At 31.9% G+C, this 21,775-nt stretch overlaps 1 protein-coding gene across 3 annotated transcripts in view; it reads left to right on the plus strand.

Moving 5' to 3' along the window:
- The window catches only part of LOC133192000 (ecotropic viral integration site 5 ortholog-like), a 29,021-nt gene extending 7,699 nt beyond the window's left edge, over nt 1-21,322 (plus strand). For all 3 annotated transcript variants that reach the window (XM_061327818.1, XM_061327819.1, XM_061327820.1), the window contains 15 exons: nt 648-722; nt 1,058-1,183; nt 1,448-1,591; nt 1,831-1,920; nt 2,320-2,417; nt 13,192-13,252; nt 13,618-13,671; nt 13,877-14,047; nt 14,881-15,036; nt 15,273-15,419; nt 15,810-15,980; nt 16,232-16,378; nt 17,307-17,402; nt 17,571-17,657; nt 19,179-21,322. In XM_061327818.1, coding sequence (XP_061183802.1) covers nt 648-722; nt 1,058-1,183; nt 1,448-1,591; nt 1,831-1,920; nt 2,320-2,417; nt 13,192-13,252; nt 13,618-13,671; nt 13,877-14,047; nt 14,881-15,036; nt 15,273-15,419; nt 15,810-15,980; nt 16,232-16,378; nt 17,307-17,402; nt 17,571-17,657; nt 19,179-19,709 — 2,154 coding nt within the window. In that variant the 3' untranslated portion in view covers nt 19,710-21,322. The remainder of the gene's footprint in view (nt 1-647; nt 723-1,057; nt 1,184-1,447; nt 1,592-1,830; nt 1,921-2,319; nt 2,418-13,191; nt 13,253-13,617; nt 13,672-13,876; nt 14,048-14,880; nt 15,037-15,272; nt 15,420-15,809; nt 15,981-16,231; nt 16,379-17,306; nt 17,403-17,570; nt 17,658-19,178) is intronic.
- The last annotated feature ends 453 nt before the right edge of the window (nt 21,323-21,775 follow it).

Consider the following 21,775-nt stretch of genomic DNA (forward strand, 5'->3'; position numbering starts at 1 on the left):
CTTCACATCAGGGGTTCTGTGTCAAACTCGTTGCCGTGGGACCCCTGACAAATTTCATTTGATATCTTACGGGCTGACTGTTGCAAGGTCTCTTAGGAAAATTACAAATTACAAATCTTGATTGTTTTTCTTATCTCACAACTAATCACATTAAGCCTTTTGGTGATAAACAATGTAACTTGCATTTTAGGTGTCACCTGATTTCTTTAATTTCTGTTTACATTATCTGTTTACTTCAATTTGATTGGTGCTTCTTAATGAATGAAGCAAGCTTGAAAAAAACTGAGTGAAATTTGTCAGGGATCCCATGGCAACGAGTTGACACAGGACCCCTGACATTGTGAGGATGGAGTCTATGATTAAGAAAAGTATTTAAAAGTCAACTGCATTTATATAACTGATTTGTTATACCTGTGACTATAGACAAAATAGTCCATATACATGTATGTATTCTGAAGATCTCCCACTACTCATTTAAAGAAGGGACTAAAATTTTTCAGTATTAAATCATAAAAAAAATCTTGTAATCTTTAAAACATGTAATATATACTTATTTTTTGAGACGAAGCATTTATTTTACTTTAATTAAAATGAATTTTGTAATTATCTGCATTTTATTAATTATATGTTCCTCTTGTGAATTCTAGGCATATTCCCTACATGACAGGGAAGTTGGTTATTGCCAGGGAAGTGGATTTATAGTGGGCCTTCTACTTATGCAGGTCAGTAATACAGGAAAAGGCAGGAATACTGAGATATATGTGAAAGTGTACATATTAAAATACAAGTTTAAAAATTAAAAAAAAAATCATTAAGGAACTTAATCATAAAAATAGATTAATTTTGAACTTCAAAAGTAAAAGTAAATTATGAGCTTTTATATGATAGCATTTCTATAGATTTTATTGAAGTAGATTTTATACCAAAAATAAATTGAACCTGTTGAAAAGTGCACATGATTGAGACTAATTTGTGTATTTGCTTCATGTGGAATGAAAATAGCTCTAATTTATTATTAATATAAATGAATTATTTTAAGAGTTCTGTCCTTTGATAGATGCCAGAGGAAGAAGCTTTTGCCGTCCTTATTAAGTTAATGCAGGACTATCGTCTCAGAGAGTTATTTAAACCTAGCATGGCTGAACTCGGCCTGTGTATGTATAAACTGGAGTGTCTTATACAGGTAATTTTTAAAAGTTACAAATATTTATTGCATATAGTAACGAAATGTTAAAATAGAGAGACTTGCACCAGCTACTAGTGTCTGACCCCCCCCCCCCAAAAAAAGGTGAAGATTTACGGTACATCAATCAGGTCAAAAGTGCTTGTATGTCTCAAATACCTATTGTTTTATATTTAGATTTGGTAAACTTGTAGGTATGTTTAAAGAAGTTTCATTTATTTTCGTTCAAAGTATACATGTAATATCTATACAATTGTCTTGTAGGAGCTGTTACCAGACCTGTACCTTCACTTCCAGTCTCAGGGCTTTCACACGTCCATGTACGCATCATCATGGTTCTTAACACTGTTTGCCACCTCATTTTCGCTGTCTCTTTCATGTCGCATCATGGATCTATTTATTTCTGAGGTAAGTTTTTACTCTATGCCAAGGGAAATAACTCTTAGAGGCCTGTTTTCTCTAGTATTGTATAGGTGGTATGCATGTATAGTGCACTGTATCTTGGTACTAAGAAGCGCCATTTTACTGGCAAAATGTAGGATATGTAAACATAAATTAACTTGATGTATATACTTTTTACAAGTAAATTTCTTTGCTTACTTTTAATTTTAAAGTTATCAACTGAAGCTACATATTTTGTTATGTAGGGTATGGATGTGATATTTCGCGTGGGAATTGCAATACTACAAACTAGTCAAGAGGAACTCCTGTCTATGGATATGGAAGGAATGCTGCAGGTATATATCAATGGTGATTTGATATGATTAAGTATTTATTTCTCTTAGTATATTATAACACATCAATCCCAACAGTACCCCAGTTATAGCAAATACTCGTGCTCAACATAAACAAAATGATTTCAGTTTTCATTATGAATTAAAAATAATGCTGTTTTCAAATGTATGATCACAAAATGCTAAAAAGCATATAAATATCAGTTAAGAAAGTAGATATGTATTAAAGACTTCAAGACTGCTAAATACATGGATTATGCTTAGAATAGCAGTTCCTTACTAGGGCAAAATAATTTTTGATAGTTTACTTGGCAACATTTTAGATCAAGCAAGCACCATGTATGAAATGACACTAGCTTTTATGATTTTTTTTTTTTACATACTTGATTTTGAACTTTGCAGCATTTCCAGAAGACCATGTTTAGTCAGTATGAGGGAGAGCCAGATAAACTTTTTGCCTCTGCTTTTGCTGTCAAATATAGTGCCAAAAAGATGAAAAAGTAAGTAGGCTGAAAATAGATTGTAGTTAAGAAGTGTTTGCAGCTTATTCAATTTTGAAGTTGGACCAGTGCTTTGTAAACACACTGGTGAAAAGGACTAACAAGTGATGAGCTCTACTGGACAAAAATAAACAAAAGCTTTTGCTATGGAAAGGTGTCAGTTTGTCTGTCTGTCTGAAAACAATTTGCTATGCCACTTCTCCTACAATTTTGGTCTAATTTCAACAAGCCTTAATAAACAAGTAGGCTACACTAAGATAGATAATTTTTATGCCCCAGATCGAAAGATCCCGGGGGTATATTGTTTTTGTCCTGTCTGTCTGTTTGTCTGTTTATCTGTTTGTTTGTGTATCTGTTTGTCTGTTTATCTGTTTGTCTGTCTGTTGTCAACTTTAACCTTGCCCATAACTTTTGATTGGTTGGAGCTATGACTTTCATATTTCACATGTGTATTCCTTGTGACAAGACCTTTCTTTGGGTACCATCATATTTGACCTTTTGACCTTGACCTTGGAGTTTGACCCACTTCTGCAAAATTTTATGAGACTTTAACCTTGGCCATAACTTCTGAACAGTTGGTGCTTGGGGTTTCAAACTTCACTTGTGTATTCTCTGTGACAAGGCCTTCCTTTGGATACCAACAACTTTGACCTTTTGACCTTGACCTTGGAGTTTGACCTACTTTTGAAAAACTTTAACCTTGGCCATAACTTCTGAACAGTTGGTGCTTGGGGTTTCAAACTTCACATGTGTATTCCTTGTGACAATACCTTCCTCTGGATATCAACCTCTTTGACCTTTTGACCTTGACCTAGGAGTTTGACCTACTTTTGAAAAACTTTAATCTTGGCCATAACTTTTGAACGGTTAGAGCTAGGGCTTTCATACTTCACATATGTAATCCTTGTGACAAGACCTTCTTTTGGATACCAACCACTTTGACCTTGACCTAGGAGTTTGACCTACTTTCGAAAAACTTTAACCTTGACCATAACTTTTGAATGGTTGGTGCTAGGGCTCTCATACTTCACATATGTAATCCTTGTGACAAGACCTTCCTTTAGATACCAACCACTTTGACCTTTTGACCTTGACCTAGGAGTTTGACCTACTTTCGAAAAACTTTAACCTTGACCATAACTTTTAAATGGTTGGTGCTAGGGCTCTCATACTTCACATATGTAATCCTTGTGACAAGACCTTCCTTTGGATACCAACCACTTTGACCTTTTGACCTTGACATAGGAGTTTGACCTACTTTCGAAAAATTTTAACCTTGGCCATAACTTTTGAGTGGTTGGTGCTAGGGCTTTCATACTTTACATATGTAATCCTTGTGACAAGACCTTCCTTTGGATACCAACAACTTTGACCTTGACCTTGATGTTTTACTTACTTTTAAAAAAATTTAACCTTGGCCATAACTTCTGAACAGTTGCAGCTAGGGCTTTCAAATTTAACTTTTTTTATCTTTTGCATTTGAGAAACTTTAACCTTCGCCATAAGCTGCCATACGGGGGCATCAGTGTTTCACAAACACATCTTGTTATATTAGTTTTTGATTCTAACAAATGATATTGCCATGTTTACTAAAATTAAAATTTCTGTGAAATTATTTCAAAATGCTACACCTCCTACAATGTAAGTCCTATTTAATAAGATTGGGTATACAAGTAGACTAAGATACTTAATTCTTTTTTTTTTTTAAATTTTGATTTCAAAGAATGTAGTTGCCATGGCCACTAAAATTAGAAGTTTTTGTGAAACTCAAATTGCTACTTCTCCAAAAGTTTAAGTCTGATTTCAATATTAAAGACTTTGTAACTACACTTAGATGCACAAGTCGATATATCAAATTTTTCTGTAATATTCTTTCACTATGCTACTCCTCCTACAGTTTTGGACCAATTTCTCATATTAAGATTTGGAACATAAAAATAGACTGCACTAAGATAAAGAATTCTATTTATCTGCTTTTGATTTTTACAAACTTCATTACAATGGTTACTAAAAATAGAAATTCTGTGGAATTTTTTCAAAAGTACTACTCCTTATATAGATTTGTTTTAATTTTCAATAAAAATTGAACACGTGTATTTTGATACCTAATATTGTGTAAGAGTTTTTAATTTTGATGAAGAATATTGCAATGGTTAATAAAAATAGAATAATATGTAGAATCCTTTTAAAACTGTTCAGTTTTGGTCTGATTTGAATAAAACTTGGTAGACAAGTATGCAATTAAAGCTTATAATTTTACATACATGCAGGTGTATCATTGTTGTCATAGCTACTGAAAAAAAGAATATGCAAAAAGTTTTTCAAAATGCTTCTCCTCCTATACATGTACTGGTAGTTTTGATTTGATTTCAGCAAATGTGGTATAAGTTTAGAAAACATTAATAAATACAATGTAATGAATTTATGAATAAGTGATATTCTTCTACATAAAACACTATCAATTTCCAGGTGCTTAATATAACTACAAAACAGTACAGCAAGGGTCACAGCAGAGACTACTTGTTATTCAAACTATAATTTATTGGTCAACTGGAACTGGAAACAAAGTTTTTGACCAGCAACATTTAAAGTGATGGCCTGACAAGCCAATGAGAATATAAAAAAAAAATTGGCCCTGCCTTGTAGTTTGAAATTTCCCATGTGTATTCTCTTTCAATTCCCATTGGTTGTAATGTCATGTTGTGCTGAATGTTCCTACAAATAGTTTTTCCAGAGACAGATGATGTTTTTTCTGATGACATTGTAGAACATGTTTTCAAAAACCAAGCCTTTTAATGTAGATTAAGAATCTTTCATTTGAGACTGAATACTACCAGTACATGTATATTGATTATATGGCAGTAAAAAGCAGTTGGATTCAGATTTCATTTCAGAATAGCAGTAAGGTGTGTTATATTGTACAGCTGATTGATAATAAACTAGGGAATTTACCATAGCAACAGCTGACAGGTAATGAATTCTGGGATTTGAGGTTAGCAGAAAATCTGTAACAATCAATTGTGGTAGTGCAGGTTATCCTTAAATTGACCTAAAATGCTACCAAGACTTTAGACCTTAACTTTTAAGATGCAGAACCATAATCAAATAGGATAATCTCATTATAATCAAGGATTAATGAGGGGGATTAACACTTTGCATGACTAATTCTGTCACAGTGACCTACATGAGGTCTCAATATTTCAAGTTTTAACAAGAAACTGTTCTAAATTGGATAATATACCTTTAATCCCCTGTATGGTACATCTCCACTATTTAAATGTTTTTATTGACAGAAAATTTTAATTCTATTTTTCCATTTAATTCTTGAGTCTCAATTAAAAGATCAAAAGATTGCTGACTTCAATGGCGACTGGGTGGGTCTATATTTAAGAACCGGCCGGTTTGTTGATTCTGCGGTAGTCAGACGGGGGACTGGGACCACAGATTAAATGTACTTATGTGATGTAATAATTAATGGACAATCACTTATCACAGAAGAACTTAGTGTTGTCATGAAGGGATTAAGAGATTAGTGAAGTTTATAAGAGGGTATCACGGATATTTACTGTGCACTTGTCGTGTGTATTAGGATATGTAATGATCAGCTATAAAATTAGTGTGACTTTGAACATGAGAAATTGTTCGGAACTAGCTGGATAAAAGAGTTGGGGTATTTATCTTAAGAAAAGATGACGCTCGTGGAAAACTTGGATGAACTGCTTGCTGTTTTAATGAAAGTTCGACCCAGGTATATTTCTTTTGATTTTTTTTTTATTAGTAAATAAATTTTACTCTAAAGGAAACTATTACACATTGTAAAAATAATTGACTATATATACCTCCAATTGTCATATGACTTAAGTTATATATGTTGATTAAAACACAATGTTAAATTATCCTTGAATTAGAAAAAGGAAGGTAATGTTCTAAGCAATACAACATTACTAGTGTTATTAAAAGTAAATTAAATGTTGTCACACTGAAACTTATTTTGTAAGCTTTGTGAATATAAGTTGAGGTGAAAGCCAAGAAAAGTCCTATTTGTTTTCTCTTTCTCTCTCTCTCTCTCTCAGATGCAGCATATAAACCATAAGAATAACACAGAATATCATTGTGGCATTATCTTTTCCTGGGAAAATTAAGATGTAGAATATGTAACTTTAAGGTTTAAATAACTTGATCCAATTTTATAGTCCTCTCAATGTCTTCAAGCTATTAAATCCCTGTGTGAATGTTATTTCAGATATGCAATTATGTGTTTTCTTTGTATACAAGAGGATGACACGGAATTCAATCAAGGGATGAGGAATTTAACACTTAGTAAGCATGTAATTTATTCCACCCAAACTCCTCTAAATTCATCTTCAGGTAGATTTACAAAGGAGAATGATAAAATGATATTCTGGGACTTTAAAGATAAGCTTTCAGAAGGATACACCTAATATTTTCATTACATTTTAAGTATATATTTGAAGGGAATGCTATTCAAACAAAAGTATCCCACTTGGGCCTCAGAAAACTCGGAGCGTTAACAATATTTATTGAAAGTTATCTCCCTTAGTTTTAGCTTGATTAAACAGACAATTGGGCTTGATAGGATTCCAGTGGAAAGTAACAATGACTTGTTTGTTTTCTGGGATTACTCTTTATTTATTTACCATAAATTCTACCTGGACGTATTGGTATTGTGGGTCACACTGTTTGACAGGTGGCCAGTGTGGGGTTGACACGTCAATATCTCCCTCTTGAGCCTCCGATTCAGAACCTTGCATTTCTTTATAATTTCATCTTGCACGCCTTTAATGACAATTTAAATGGATGGAAGTTTCTTTTAGAAACTGTGAGGATTTATGACCAATTTTCTGATCTGTGGTTTGAATTGATGTGTAGATTTCTTTTTCTGGTTATTATTTCGTTAATTTGAACTTGGGAATTAGTCGGAATATTTAATCCAAATTTTGCAAAGTCTGATAGTGTTAAATCTATATGCAGTATTTAATAGTTTCTCAAGTCGTCTTTTTGAGCATAAGAATTTGAGCCCTAAATAGTGATTTTGTATATTAATTGCAAAAGATTTAATTCTGTGAAAGGAATGTAACCTGATGGAATGTTGATATTTTTTCCCTCTTCAATGGAATTTTCTAGTGGGATCATCTGCATTAGTGTGTGTGTGTGTGTCACAATCAATATTTGGCATATTGGAAATGGTTCTGCAGTTTCTGAGTCAATCTCTCCTAATGGTTGAAATCATCATTCATTTTTTACAAGAATTGTCAGGTTGTTACATGGTGTGGTTATATGGGTTTTGTCTTGAAAAAAATCAGGCAGCTATGGTCTTTATTCTTAGAAAATATGTTACAGGTGCTTGAAAAATATAACTTAAAGAATGCATCATTTTGAGTAATAACTTTTTATATTCATTATAACAGAGTTGTGTTTTTTAATTGTAATGAAAATGTAACATGTATAAATGTGTATAGTCAAGTAAATCGATTTCTGTATTGTAAGATGCTATTTCCATTATATTTTGATATGAGCAGCTGATGAAAAGTTCTATTAGTTCAATGCCTGAGGTTACAGATTTCATTTATTGTCAGCCATGTGTCATAGTTAGAAAAGACCCTGTCTTCTGTGCAAGATATAAATTGTATCTATTGTTGAATATTTTAACCCAGCTGTTGTAAGTGTTCATAATTTTTTTTCTTTGATTATGATGAAAGATCAGTCCCCTCACCCCTAGTCAATCTGTGTACTGTTGAGTAACCTATGTTATGTTTATGTCTTTTGGGTACATACTGCAGTTAAAAGCATCTAAAAAAAAAACCATGTCTTCCATAGAATGAATTTAGGATTCTTTCAATATCTTTTATTATTATTTTTTTTTATTTGACCAGTCATTTTTTCCTTGCTCATATATGTGACCCTAATTCCTATGATAAAGTTGTTTTACTGTGTATCAGTAGTATTTTGAAAAATGCAAAAAAAAAAAAAAAAAAATATATATATATATATATATATATATATATATATATATATATATATATATATATATATATATATATATATATATATATATATATATATATATCTCACTTGACATAATTTTGGAGACATTCATTTCTGTCAAAGATTCTCAGGACCATACGTAATGACATGAAGATAAAAGGAATTATTAGATATTTGATTTCCACAAACAAACTTTACCTCTCAGATTTTCACCTTTGATACGTGTAAGAGTATATGACAAGCAATTTCCTTGTGTTGTCAATTTGCTAATTCTCTTATATTAGAATACACATTTGGTGAGAATTAAACACTCCAGAGTTAGAGAGTAACTTCAAATAAGGAAAAAATTCTTTTGTACTAATCTATACTAGACCTTACTATATTTCCTTAAAGTGAATAGAAACATGCCATAATGTCAAAACTCAGTTTGTAAAGATATCTAAAACAGTTTGAAATGTTTGCTATTTAAATACACATTTTCTACAATTAAAAAGAAAAATGTAGCCTCAGGAATAAGTGTATACAGAAATACGCACCAGAATTAATAATTCATGTTTTGTTTTACCCCTCAGGAAAAAGGCACATTCACTTAGAATAACAAATGAGTACCCTAGCTGGCTTTGGCCCGACCTTTCATGACCTCGTCCAAGTCAGTTAAATTTTTTATTCCTTTGATGTCTCGTGGCAACTTACGGATGTGAAAGCTACATTAAGTGATTCGTGATTTTTCTTGGTATGTGTAAATGTTGGATTGAGGATGATTATCAAATGTTGTCAATTTTAGAATTTGGGGATAATCTTTTTTAACTTTGGAATAATATTGTGACAAATGAATTGATTGTCCCTACATGATATATCTCGTTGATTTTATACCTACATGATATATAAGGTTGGATTTTATTATACCCAATAGTCGTGCCGCCTGTATGTAATTTGAACAGCATCTCTTTAAAAGCTTTGAATAGAAAGTTCATGTAAACAATTGGTCTTTAGGGGCTGTTGGAATTTTAATCATGTGTTCATATAATCTGTGTTATGCATCATTGTATTGTACATAGTTCATGTATACATGCAGGTAAACCTTTTTATCCAGTTGGATTTTGTATAAACAGCTTAAAGTGAATGTATACTATAAGGTTCTTTTACAATGAAATTTTAAATTTTGAACAATATTATCTCAAAGCCAAATATTTGAAAGGGAGGAAATATGGTTGTTGTGTGAGTTTAAATTTTTCCAAATTTTACGAGGGGTTACTTTAACTCTTGACATTACTAACAAAGTTTCAATATGGGCTTAGTTACATAGGTTTCAGGGGTGACACAACATTGAATAATTCATTGTGCAAATTGGGAAAGAAGTCAATTTTACCTGGAGAGAAAAGTTTCACATATATTTCAAGGGATCACTGTGCTTTGAGAATGAATGGTTTGTAATTTGAGCACATTGTATGATAATGGAACATCTTATTTTGTCACCATGAAGGTCATAGATGGGTGGTTACGTGGTGTTAAAGGTCCTATATTCAGACTCTGTTTTGAGGAAGTGTAAGGTGTAAATTGTCCATTGACACCAGCTGGGAAGGTCTGGACTCATTTCTGTGGAATTTGGATTTTATGGAACATATAATCAATACAGTCTTTCTTGTTTCAGAAGGAAATTAATGAACTGATTTACTCCTGAAAATTTTGTAGAAAAATGTGATTTTAATTGCATATGTGACAGGTGTGAAGTGTAATGCAGTTGACAGTATTTTAGCCTGGTGACTATATATGCATGTTGTTCATGCAGCAGAGTTTTAACTTTCATTGAGGGTATTGACTGGGTAGAGTTGCACCAATGGTTTAATATGACCAATGGCTGCAGCCTCAGCATTATGTAAGATTTTCCAATGGATTTTGTGGACTATGGAGATGATGACTATGGAGGCAGCTGTTTCTCAGAATCAGGGTGAGTATTTTAATTAAAATGTGGAACTAATGAGAATTCTTCATACACTTGTAGCTCATTATAAGTTCAAAGAGTTTAGTCATTCTGCTGGGACTTCTAGATGACTTTGATGTGAACTGTTGCATTTTAAATAATCTGAGTTGATAAAAGTATTCTCTAATGATGATGTGAAACATGCATTTTCTTTTTATAAACTTTTTTTTTCGAATAAGCAGAAAATGTTTAAGAAAATAATGTGATACTACAAGGCAGATGAGTGAAAAATACCTGATTTGGTGAAGTTCCACAATGAATATTGAGACAAAGTATTTTAGAAAAAAGAATTGTGAAAGAAACTAAATATTTGTTTCAATAAAGTACATTCAAGGCTAATGGAGAATTTTTGAAGGTCTAATGGGTACATTGTAAATGGCCAGTATCTCTTTCTTATCTGAGCATTATGGGGAATTGACCTTACAGGCGCTGGTCTCTGTTATTAAAGGTCCACCATACATTGCAGGTGGAGTGGACAGAATCTCTTTTGTTGATTAATCACCCATTAAAGCTCTCTTTAATGCCAGAGTTCATCTTTTTGTTTCCATCTCCTGCGTGTGTGCTGTCTGTGCTCTATGTCCTGAGGGAGAAGAGAAATGAAGATAAACTTACTAAGGAGATATTTAATTGTCACTCGTTTGTGCTGTGGGGTCGAATTTTTTCTTCATTGTTTGATTATCATCAAATCATTTACAAGTTGAAAATGTCAACACTACCCAGGATGTAGACAATATCTTGCAACAGGTTTTGGTAGTCACCTTCCATATAAAGCCTACAGGGATAATTTATTATCCTTCGTCTTATGAGAGATTAATAAACTACTACATGTATGCCCAGCTTTCAACAGATTTTTAAAGGAATGAATAACATTTCTTTCTTTTTCCTTAAATTTCAAAGGTTTGACCCATATATGTTTTGTGGTTTGCTGATATGTGTAAAGCTGGAAACTTGTGAAGCATCACATTGCAAGAAAAACGTGTTGGTATACAGTATAGAATAAGAAACTGGTACGCTATTGTATTTTGTATTGCTTAAGAAGGGCACAGTAATAAAATTGTATGAATATTAGATATATAATTATATAATCAAATTAAATATGATTATAGTGAATGAGTTCAGACTCCCCAGAATACAGTAAACCATCTCTTATATATGTATGCAAGATATATCTGCAAGATAAGCAAGCAACACATCAAGCTCTCCGATATGGTAATGAAACAGTTATTATTTATCATAAAGACTTATCAAAGATAAATGAAATGGGATACCTCCAATGTTATTTATTGAGGAGCAGTTTTGATAATTATGGAAATTTGGGAAAAGAAAATAATGCATATAACTATTGGTTTACAGTATATACCATAGTATATTCTGTGTTGCTACTTTGTACTTAAAAAAGTACTCTTTATGGTGTCTCATTATATCTTTCACGAAAGTAAACAAAGTAAGATTACAGAGACTGTAGGATGTTCTTCATATTGGAATCTCACAATGGTGATGATGATTTAAAAAAAAAACCCACAAAAAAACAAGTTTTTGATACTGGATATTTATGGGTCATTAAAAGGAGTGAAAACACTATATGTGGAGATGGATTACTTGTTGTCTATTTGTCATACTCATGTTACAACAATTTACCTGACTTGTCAAAATGTATTGGCGGCTTCTTTGCTTTTTTTGAACAGGAGAGAATTTAATCTAAGTAATCTTTGCATACTGAAGACAACCTATGGGTAATTTGAGCTGATGATTAGATCATCCCAATTGACTTATCTTTCAATTTGCAATGCCACAGAGAGTTAGCTGACATGTACATTATTGATCAACAATGTTTTTAAACAAGCAATTAAAAATTTTTACCTGGGATTTTTAATTTATAATTTATATTATATGGATTTAAGAATGTCAATTTCTGTGATGTGTCATCTATTTTGTTTTGCTTATTGATTTATCTACGTAGTCCTCTAACAAAGTACATGTATTACAAACTTTTGTTTATTTATAGGTAGAGTGAACACATACATAATCATCTGTTAAACTTCGTTTTAACTTCTTTGAACTATTTCATCATAAGATTTAATGAAGATTCAAGTTTTTTTAAATGGAGATGCAGGTACATTGTTGGGGGGGGGGGGGATGGCCATATCATCAGGTCATCTGTGTTTCATAAACACATCTACTAATAAAAAGGTGGGAGGGGAAGAGTTGACTTTCTCTCTTTGTGTTCCACATTAACATGAAATTAATTAGGACATATAAGAAAGAAACACACAGGTTTGTGTACTTGGAATGCCTTGAGGTGAAAGGTGTACAAATGTGGTTTGCTTATGTCACAATTCCAACCTCCTAAAAAAACAAAAAACTAGGTTAACCCAGCTGTCAGATTCTGTTTCAGTGTGATGTAACACAGGTCATACTTGCTGAACCCAGAGATAATTTGAAGAAAAAATATGTTTTGCAAAAAAAAAAAATTGTCCTTGTCAAAAACTTAATTGAACAACAAGCAAATGTTAAAATTTCTAATGTCATGATTCTTAACACAAGTCTGCGAATAAAAAGTAAATTTAACATTTCAATGGAATTTATAACATGTATTTATTGTACATGTGTATGGTGCATCACATAATCTTGTGAAATTAATCCATTATACCAATGATTATATTAAATAAATAGAAACAACTGAAAAGTAATGGTGAGCTCTCGAAACTAATGCATTTATATGATTAAAAATCACCTTGCATTCATTCAATTATAACTGATTTCCTTTGTATCATTTTATCTTTTCAGAATAGAAAAGGAATACACAGCACTAAAAAGCAAAGAGAATGAAGACCAGATAGAATTAAGGGTAAATAAAAATTGGAATTACAATGTACAGTTTGTTTACATAAATTATTCAAAATTTCTTGCAAATATTTGGGGCGATCTTAAATAGGGGGCCATCATTATTTCTATGTAGTATATTTAAATAAAAAATAATTTGGTTCGTTTTCAAAGAATGTGCCAGAATATGAATTCTGATAAAATAAATGCATGCACAGTTTGACAGTAAATAAGTGTTGCTCATCAAAATTTTGTGTCCTGAAAGGTGCATACTTATAAGAAAAAAACACATTTAATATAGAGGCTTATGTATAATGCATTACTTATTGATCCCAGTTATGTAAGTGTTCATACATGTACTTAATTGGTAAATATTTGTTTAATTTTTAGAGATTAAGAACAGAAAATAGACTTCTTCGTCAACGAATTGATGCCCTTGAAAAGGTAAATATTTAGCTGGAAAATTTTAAGTAAAGAATTTCTCATATTTCAGATTGTTTTAATGAGAAAGATACATTTTGCATTCATATCTATATTCATTAAAAGCTCTAAGAAAAGATTGTTCCATATGCATTGATTGAAAATACTGATCCTATTCTTAATATTTTAAAGAACTATTGAGAACTGTTTGACAATTTGATTTGGACAGGAATCTGCCTCATTAGCCGATAGACTAATTCAATACCAAGTAACCAGAGCACAGGAGGCTGAAGAAACGTACGCCCTGAAAAACAATCTGTCCACAACGAAACAGAAGCTCCTCGATACATCACGAAAACTCGAGGAAGCTAACACACTTATAGGGGATATAAAGGATAGGGTTAGTACTGATTAGTGAAAAGTCTGTATATAGTGCATCCTTAGTGTATTGGATTTAGTGTGAATTAAATGTTATAGCTTTTATTGCATCAATCAAATTAATGCATCATCATGTATAATGAAAACTTGGTATAAATAGGTAATAATTTGAGTATGATACCTTCAAGAAATATATATTAATTATTACTGTATTATAGTCATTAACATCAGAACTTTTTCATTCTGTTGAAGATGAATTTAGTAGTAAGTTTTATAATACAAGTATATCTTGTCCTGTTGCACTGTATTCAGAATGTCTTGCACTTCAGTCCTTCGTATCGTATGTTTCATATTTACATTTGGAGGTGAATATTACATTTATATCCTTTAATTAGTTTATGTAAGGTAAAAGTATTTATATCATTGTGTAATGATCTATGAAGTAAAGCTATGAAAAATGCATCCCTTCTATTTATCGATCTTCTATGCATTATTCCCTGCACATTGCAAGTACTTGTATTGAAGTCATTTTGTTAATTAAAGCACTTTTAAGATAAAAAAGCATCATAGTCAAAGTATTTTTTTGGCAGGAATTTCTACATTCAAACATAGTGAACTTCAAACTTTTGATTGTTGTGTCTTACTATATTCTTTCTATATTATTTGGGAAGCAAAGGGATAAAAAAACAACTACTAACTTTGGTAAATGTTGGTGTCTGTAAAGCCCATTAAACATTATAAAAGATATGTAATGTAATTAGGTACATCTGATAATAAAGTTTTACTTTTAAAAATATGATATTGATAAAATTTCTTTATATACAACAAAATTTAAATATTTCCCTTTACTTTCAGACCAGCAGTATCACTTCTGCCTCCTCATTAGATGAAGATGAGGCTCAGAATGTGATAGGTCATCTACAGGAAGAGGTCATCGCTCTACGTCTGAAGGACGCTGACACTGAATCACTGGTCAAGGAGCTCCGGACTAAAATCAAGGAACTGGAGGACGTGAGTGATTGTTCAACTGTCATCTTAAAAAGGATAAAAATTGATAAAGTAAAAGAAATATTCTATATAATTTGAATTCACCACAGAATATCTATTTCAACTTTATGGGTTTCTGGAACAAAAACAGGGTGCAAGTCACAGTGAAATGACTTAAGAAGATACAAAATCATATTGCTTAGAAGATATTCATCATGACAGATAATTTGTAAAATACTGACATATGTTTTATTTTGTAGACAAACATACAGCTACAGAAAGCTCCCAGCAATGATGTCCAACATTTACAAGAGGAACTTATAGCTGTCAAACTGAGGGAAGCTGAGGCTAATCTCTCTCTGAAGGAAATGAAGCACAAAGTCTACGATTTAGAGTCGCAGTGGGAGGTAACTCTAATCTTTTATTGATTTGGTTGTCATGATATTTGGAACAATTTTATACCTTTATGGTATATGTACCCAATTTTTTATTACGGTGACATAATATATGATTTTTATAGTATCTTTGACCTGTGCAAAATTTTAAATATACAGTTGAACTTCAGTGTCTCGAACATGGATATCTCAAATACAATGGATATGTTGAAGTCATTTTGAAGTCCCAACTGCTTATTCCTTAAGTACATGTATTATACCCTGGATATCTTCAATCCTCAGTTATTTCAAAGTATTTTCTCAGTCCCTTCGAGTTTGAGATAATGAGGTTTGACTGTAGGTGTTTACTTAAAGAAACTTTGATAAGAATCAGTTTTAAATATTTTCCTTTTGATGTTTCAGGACTACCTTATCAAGTCCAGTCAAGACCCTTCTTCTCCAAAAGATAAAAATAGTAACAAGCACGAGATTCGGCAACTTCAGGAGGAGGTGATGTCTGTCAAAATTCGGGAGGCAGCGTCCTTGTCAGAACTGAAGGAGGCCAAACAAAAAGTCATGGAATTTGAAACACAGGTAGGAGTGGAAGGGGAAAAAACAGGATTGATAGACCATAGAACCATATATTATGTAGAAGAAAATTATAAATCTCAAAAAAAAATTGTGATTACAATGAGAAATTTTTGTTTTTCTGTGAGATGATTTTTTTTTCTCGAACTATTATCCTTATGATTGAACAAGAGTAATTGGTTTCCTGAACAAATGTACGATTTATACACAATTAACTTGATTGGTTATAGCTTTTCATCATTTTTTTTCCTTCTCAGAACCATATCTGCACAAATCAAATCAGGAGAATGGACGAGGAGAACAAGTCCCTGAAATCTCAGATAGAACTTCAGGAGGCTCAGGAAAAAGACCTCAGGAACCAGATCAAAGAAATGTGTAGAAAAATGGACAACTTAGAGGCACAGGTATATACATACAGCACGATTGTTGGAATTATAGTTTGGTACCTTATGATTTTTGCTGGCATTTAAATTTATAGATTACATTATGATTACTGAAAATCAACTTTTATTCATGAAATCTTTTTTTATGTGATTCATCAATTTGAAATCCATCTGCAACAATTAATTTTGAGGCATAAATTCTACACAAATACACAAATAAAGGGTTCGCAGTGAGATATATTCGCGAGTGAAAAGGAGATCATGAAACTCGCATATATTTCTCGCACACAAATAAAAGTTGTTTACTATATAGTTGGAATTTATGATTCAGCTTAAATTTTATATTTGCTGCAAGTATCAAGGAATATATAAAGGATTGTGATAGATTAATATTTACATTTCCAATGTCTTTGTCCGAGATGAAATTACAAGTTGTAAAAATACTTTATTTCTAAATATTTACATTTCCAATGTCTTTGTCCGAGATAAAATTACAAGTTGTAAAAATACTTTATTTCTACATAAATCTACTGGTTCATCGATAGGCGCGGTTAAGAAAAATCACGTGCGGGGCAGGACAAATAGAGACAGAAGCGGGGCTATTAGCACGGGAATTTGCAGAATCAGGAGCATGTAAATATAAGGAATAACTGTCTTATTTTTTGGATTCATGACGATGATCAATCGATTGGCTTGCGTGATAATTTTATGCATAAACGCCTTCGGCGTTTATGCAAATTATCACGCAAGCCACTCGATTGATCACATCATGAATCCAAAAAATAAGACAGTTATTCCTTAAGAATATTGAGGTTTAACCTGACATGATTTTGTCCCAGGTGCAAGATTACATACCTGAAGCGCATAAACAAAATTATGTGTTGTATATGTAATTGAAAAGTAAGAATTAAGCAGAACAATTAGATGAATTAAAATAAATGTCTTGTAGAGAAAAGAAGAGTCTGTGATGACAAAAATCAAAGATGCCGAGCAAGCCCAGACTTTGGCAGAACTCAAACGAAAAATAGCTGAACTTGAAATCCAGGTACTGTACACGTACATTTAGGTGATGTGATATGATGATCTTGTTTGGAGGCAGATATCACAAACTTCAAAGATTCTTGGAATTTTTTTTCAAAGTTGATTCTATTTCAGTATTATCTCTGTGGTTACTCAAATTTTCAATTATCGTGAAATTAATGAAATTTTGCAGAAGGAGGAACTTCTCACAGCTGATCGATTGGATGCAAAAGATGGCAGCCAAGACTTGGCCAACCGAATCTATGATCTACAAGATGAAGTATGTCAGATTGATGCATGTGGCTCTTCTGCACTCAGTGACCCTAGTGTGTGGGTGTCCTAACCTTTTCACCTTTGATCTGTCTGTACTGCATTTAATGTCATCCTGCTTGAAAACAGTTTATTGAAGTAAACATGGTTTAAAAATGTTTTCCATTGAAGGCTTGAAAATGAAAATGAAGGTTTACTTTTAACATTCTAACTGAAATTTGTGAATGGTTACTAATTAAATTTGATGTAAAAATAGGTGGGAATTTGCATGCTTTTTCCTTTTGATTTTGTTTGTTTGTCTGGTTTGTTTTGTTTGTTTGTTTTGTTTACCAGTGTTTTTTAAGAGCAATTGTTGTTCAAGTTACTAGTTTTCAATTGTTTTATTAAAGTTTCTGTTTTGCAAAACAGTTTTCATAAACTTCAAATATTAATGTTCTACCTATTTAGCAAGAGTGATCTGAGACTATAAACTCTTTCAAGGCTTCAGGTTATTACAGACAGTCAATGAATAGACTATTAATTAAAAATACCAGATATTAGGGAGAGGATTCTCTAATTATTGTCATGCTTTTATGAGACAGTTTAGCTGTTGTTTGTATTAAATATTTTGCTTCAGCTTAAAGTAGATTGTGTCACCAATCCCCATTTGATCACACTGCAGTCTTTTCTCTATCATACAGCTCTAACATATATTAATCAGATTTGATGGATCAATTTTTTCATGAGTCAAGTTTGGTACAGAATATTGGTTTTTTTTCATTGCTTTTTTTTGTTTTCTACAGTGAACTTGTACGTTTCTAATATGGTAAAGTTAAAAAAAATGAGGAAAAAACAAAATTCTTTATAAAATTTCTCATTTCTTTACCTCATCCTTTTTATCATTATACACTGAACAACAATTTAACATTACCCATGTAAGATATAATCAGTGACTTCAGTTTTATATATTATATACATATTCATATATATACGTAAATTTATATTATAAGATAAGCGCTTTATAATTTATCATATCACTAAGAATAATCATAATTCTTCACTCCAAAGTATAATTGATATTCCAATTAATGAATGTACATATATTCAGAATATTTTATACATGTATTATTTGTTTTTTTGTTTGATACACCAACAGAAATTTACTGAAGAAGATAGTTAATATTTTTATCAGTATTGCAAATATGATACAAATTTTGATTAAAATGACTCATTGTGATTTGCAATTCTTTATTTCAAAACATTTGTTGCTTAATTAATTTAAATTTGTTAAATTTTGGTTTTGAAACTTATATACTTTTGATAATTATCTAACTTTTGGTTTATCATGGGCATGGATTGTTTCCCTACCATTTCCTTAAAAATTAGTGCTAACATTTCAAGATATAAACCTTTCTGTTTAAAGTAACAATGTATTTAAAAACACAGTAACATCTTGGCAGGTTAATTAAAGGGAAACAACTCTTATTTGAATGATTCTTGGTTCTTAGAAACTTGGCAAATTAAACCTAATTATTTATTATTTTTTTGCCAGGTACTCCAACTGAGGCTATCCCACAATTCCTCAGTATCAAGACCACCATATCGTAATGGTTCTTTGAGTGAAAGTGATGAGGATAATGACGAAGACTTGGAAAATCCAGACACCTTAAACCGAACTTTGTCTGACATCATCGAAGGCAAGTCCCCAGTCAGTGTCTTATCTTCATCCCTTTTCCACAATTCATCCCCTGAGAAAAGCACATCAAAGTCCTCAGAGGAGCTTTCAAACAATGGACAGACCTCTGGGATGGATCAGTGCATTGAAACTTTGTCCCCAATCTGTTCCCCAAGCAAAGTGCAGAGTTCAGCATTAAACAGTGACTGTGATACAAATTTAGGTCACTCAGAAAATGGTGCTTTATCAAATCCTTTACAAAGTAATGGGACCGGTGCAAAGACAGTGGTAAATAGTGACTCATGCAATGGACTCTCCACAAGTTTATCTAATGGGGAACTAAGCAATGCTAATAAAGAACCCACAGTGACTTCTCCAGAGTGCTCAACACAAGAAAGTGTGTCATAGTAAAGGGGAGTAAATCAGGTCTGATTATTGTTGGATATATTCGTGAAAGAAAAAAAAATATTTTCTTAAATTTATTGTTTGATTAAAGAACTTATTGATGCTATATGGTTTAGTTTTAAAGAAATTTAGATTTGGATGAATGTTACTAGAGATTTTTGGGTCATTGTAGAGGAACTTGTGTAAAAATGTTGTGTAACCCACCATACTTTTTCACAAAACGTGCATATATATATTATTCTATTCTTGGACTATTTGCATGGTTTTGGTAAATTGCAGTATTTTCCTCAGAAACAAACAAATTTGAATATTTTTGGACAAATATGTTTAAAACAAGGAGATATATTCCTAAATTTATCTCCAGGAAAAATTTTACAGGTATTTGATGTTTGGAGCTTTGGCTCTGAGTAAATCAGAGCAAATATGATATTTCTTTGAACAAATAAGAGTACCAGCATGGGAATCAAAATGAGCAAATATTTCCCTTGTTTAGTCAATAAAAATAAGGACTTATGAATAGTATTTATGGCATGATGGTATACATGTATTTGTTGAAACAGAGAGGGTTTTTTCCTCATTCCATGTTCATGCATATAATTATTTAAAAGAAGACTGACTGCATGAATTTAAACAAAATTTGCCTGTCATCTACTCAGTATTTTGTGCACACAACCTTAAGTTATGTCTGGTTCACTTTGATTTTTAGAATTGTATGAGTTTATTTAGATATTGAATGGGGATAAGATCACCATTATTTGCAAATATTGTTAATACTCACTGGAGTTCATGTGCCAAAGAATTTTGCAAGTATTGTTTATGCTACATAAAAGAGGTATTTATTTTTCAATTGAGGCTTGTTGGAAGTAGTTTAGAAATACTGGCAATTCTGCATGATGGAAATCTTATTTTAAAGAAATAGAAAAGTAGGTGCATTTTGATGTGTCTTCTGAAATTGTTTTGAACCAGGATGATTGGGGGGGGGGGACATGAAACTATTGTGTTAAATGGTAATATAATCTTAAATACTTCACTGTTGATTCTTCCTGGTCTGTTCAGAGACTTTCTAGAAAAATCTCAATTCAAAATCTTACCTCAGCTAGAGTTACTGCCCTTTCTCATACACAGATATAACTAATGTCTCCCCCTCCTTCTTTGCAATATTATCATAACATTTTTCTTAGGCCTTAAGGAGTGAAATTAAAATCCTAGTGGTCTTTAATTTATCTACAAGAATTCCAGCTCAAATATCCAGAAGACAGTTTAATGAAAAAGCAACATGTAGATATATCTGAATTGATTGTTATTGAAATCTTTTTCTACAAATGTTTATGAATGCATTGATTGAAATGTGGTTGTGATTAGGGAATAATAAAAAAAGAAGTGGAAACCCATAGCTACCAATACATGCCTGCGAAACATAAAAATATTTATCTTTTACTACTGGATTTTAACGAGTACTCAGTTTAATAGTCTGTCATTAGGTTGTAACCTGGTTACTTCCCATGAATTTTGTTTTTTATATTATATAATTTCTGTTGGTGGATATCTTATTGAGATGAATACAAGATATGTTATTTGAACTTTGTACCATTACAATAAAAATATACGAACATGTTTTTATGCTGTTTCTATTTTAATCCATTATGTTGACAAGTTATTTTTTTTCAGTTGTTTCCAGAGATAACTCCCAAGTTCTAGAATAGCAGGGTGTACCAGTAGTTTCTATCATTTAAGGAAGAAAATGCTGAAGTCATAAGAAGAATTTCTTGTGACTCTTACTTGTTCTTAAAGGAAAAAAAAAAATTCTTGCTTATTATTTTTAGGACATGTCTGTGTCCAAGTTTGATGTGCTCATGGTTTTTAACCTCACCTGAGATGAAAGCTCAAATGAAGCATTTCTGATCACCCATTGTCCGGTGTCTGCCTCTTTCTCTCTGTTTGTAAACTTTTCACATTTTCAACTTCTTCTTCAGAACCATTGGGCAAATTTAACTAAAGTTGGCACAAAGCATTCTTGGGCAAAGGGAATTTTGAATTGTTCAAATGAAGGGCCAAGGCTTGTCCCAAGG

The sequence above is a fragment of the Saccostrea echinata genome, unplaced genomic scaffold, assembly GCF_033153115.1.
Source record: "Saccostrea echinata isolate AGI-Se365-2 ecotype Australia unplaced genomic scaffold, CSIRO_AGI_Sech_v1 ptg000025l, whole genome shotgun sequence".
In the NCBI taxonomy this organism is placed as follows: Eukaryota; Metazoa; Mollusca; class Bivalvia; order Ostreida; family Ostreidae; genus Saccostrea; species Saccostrea echinata.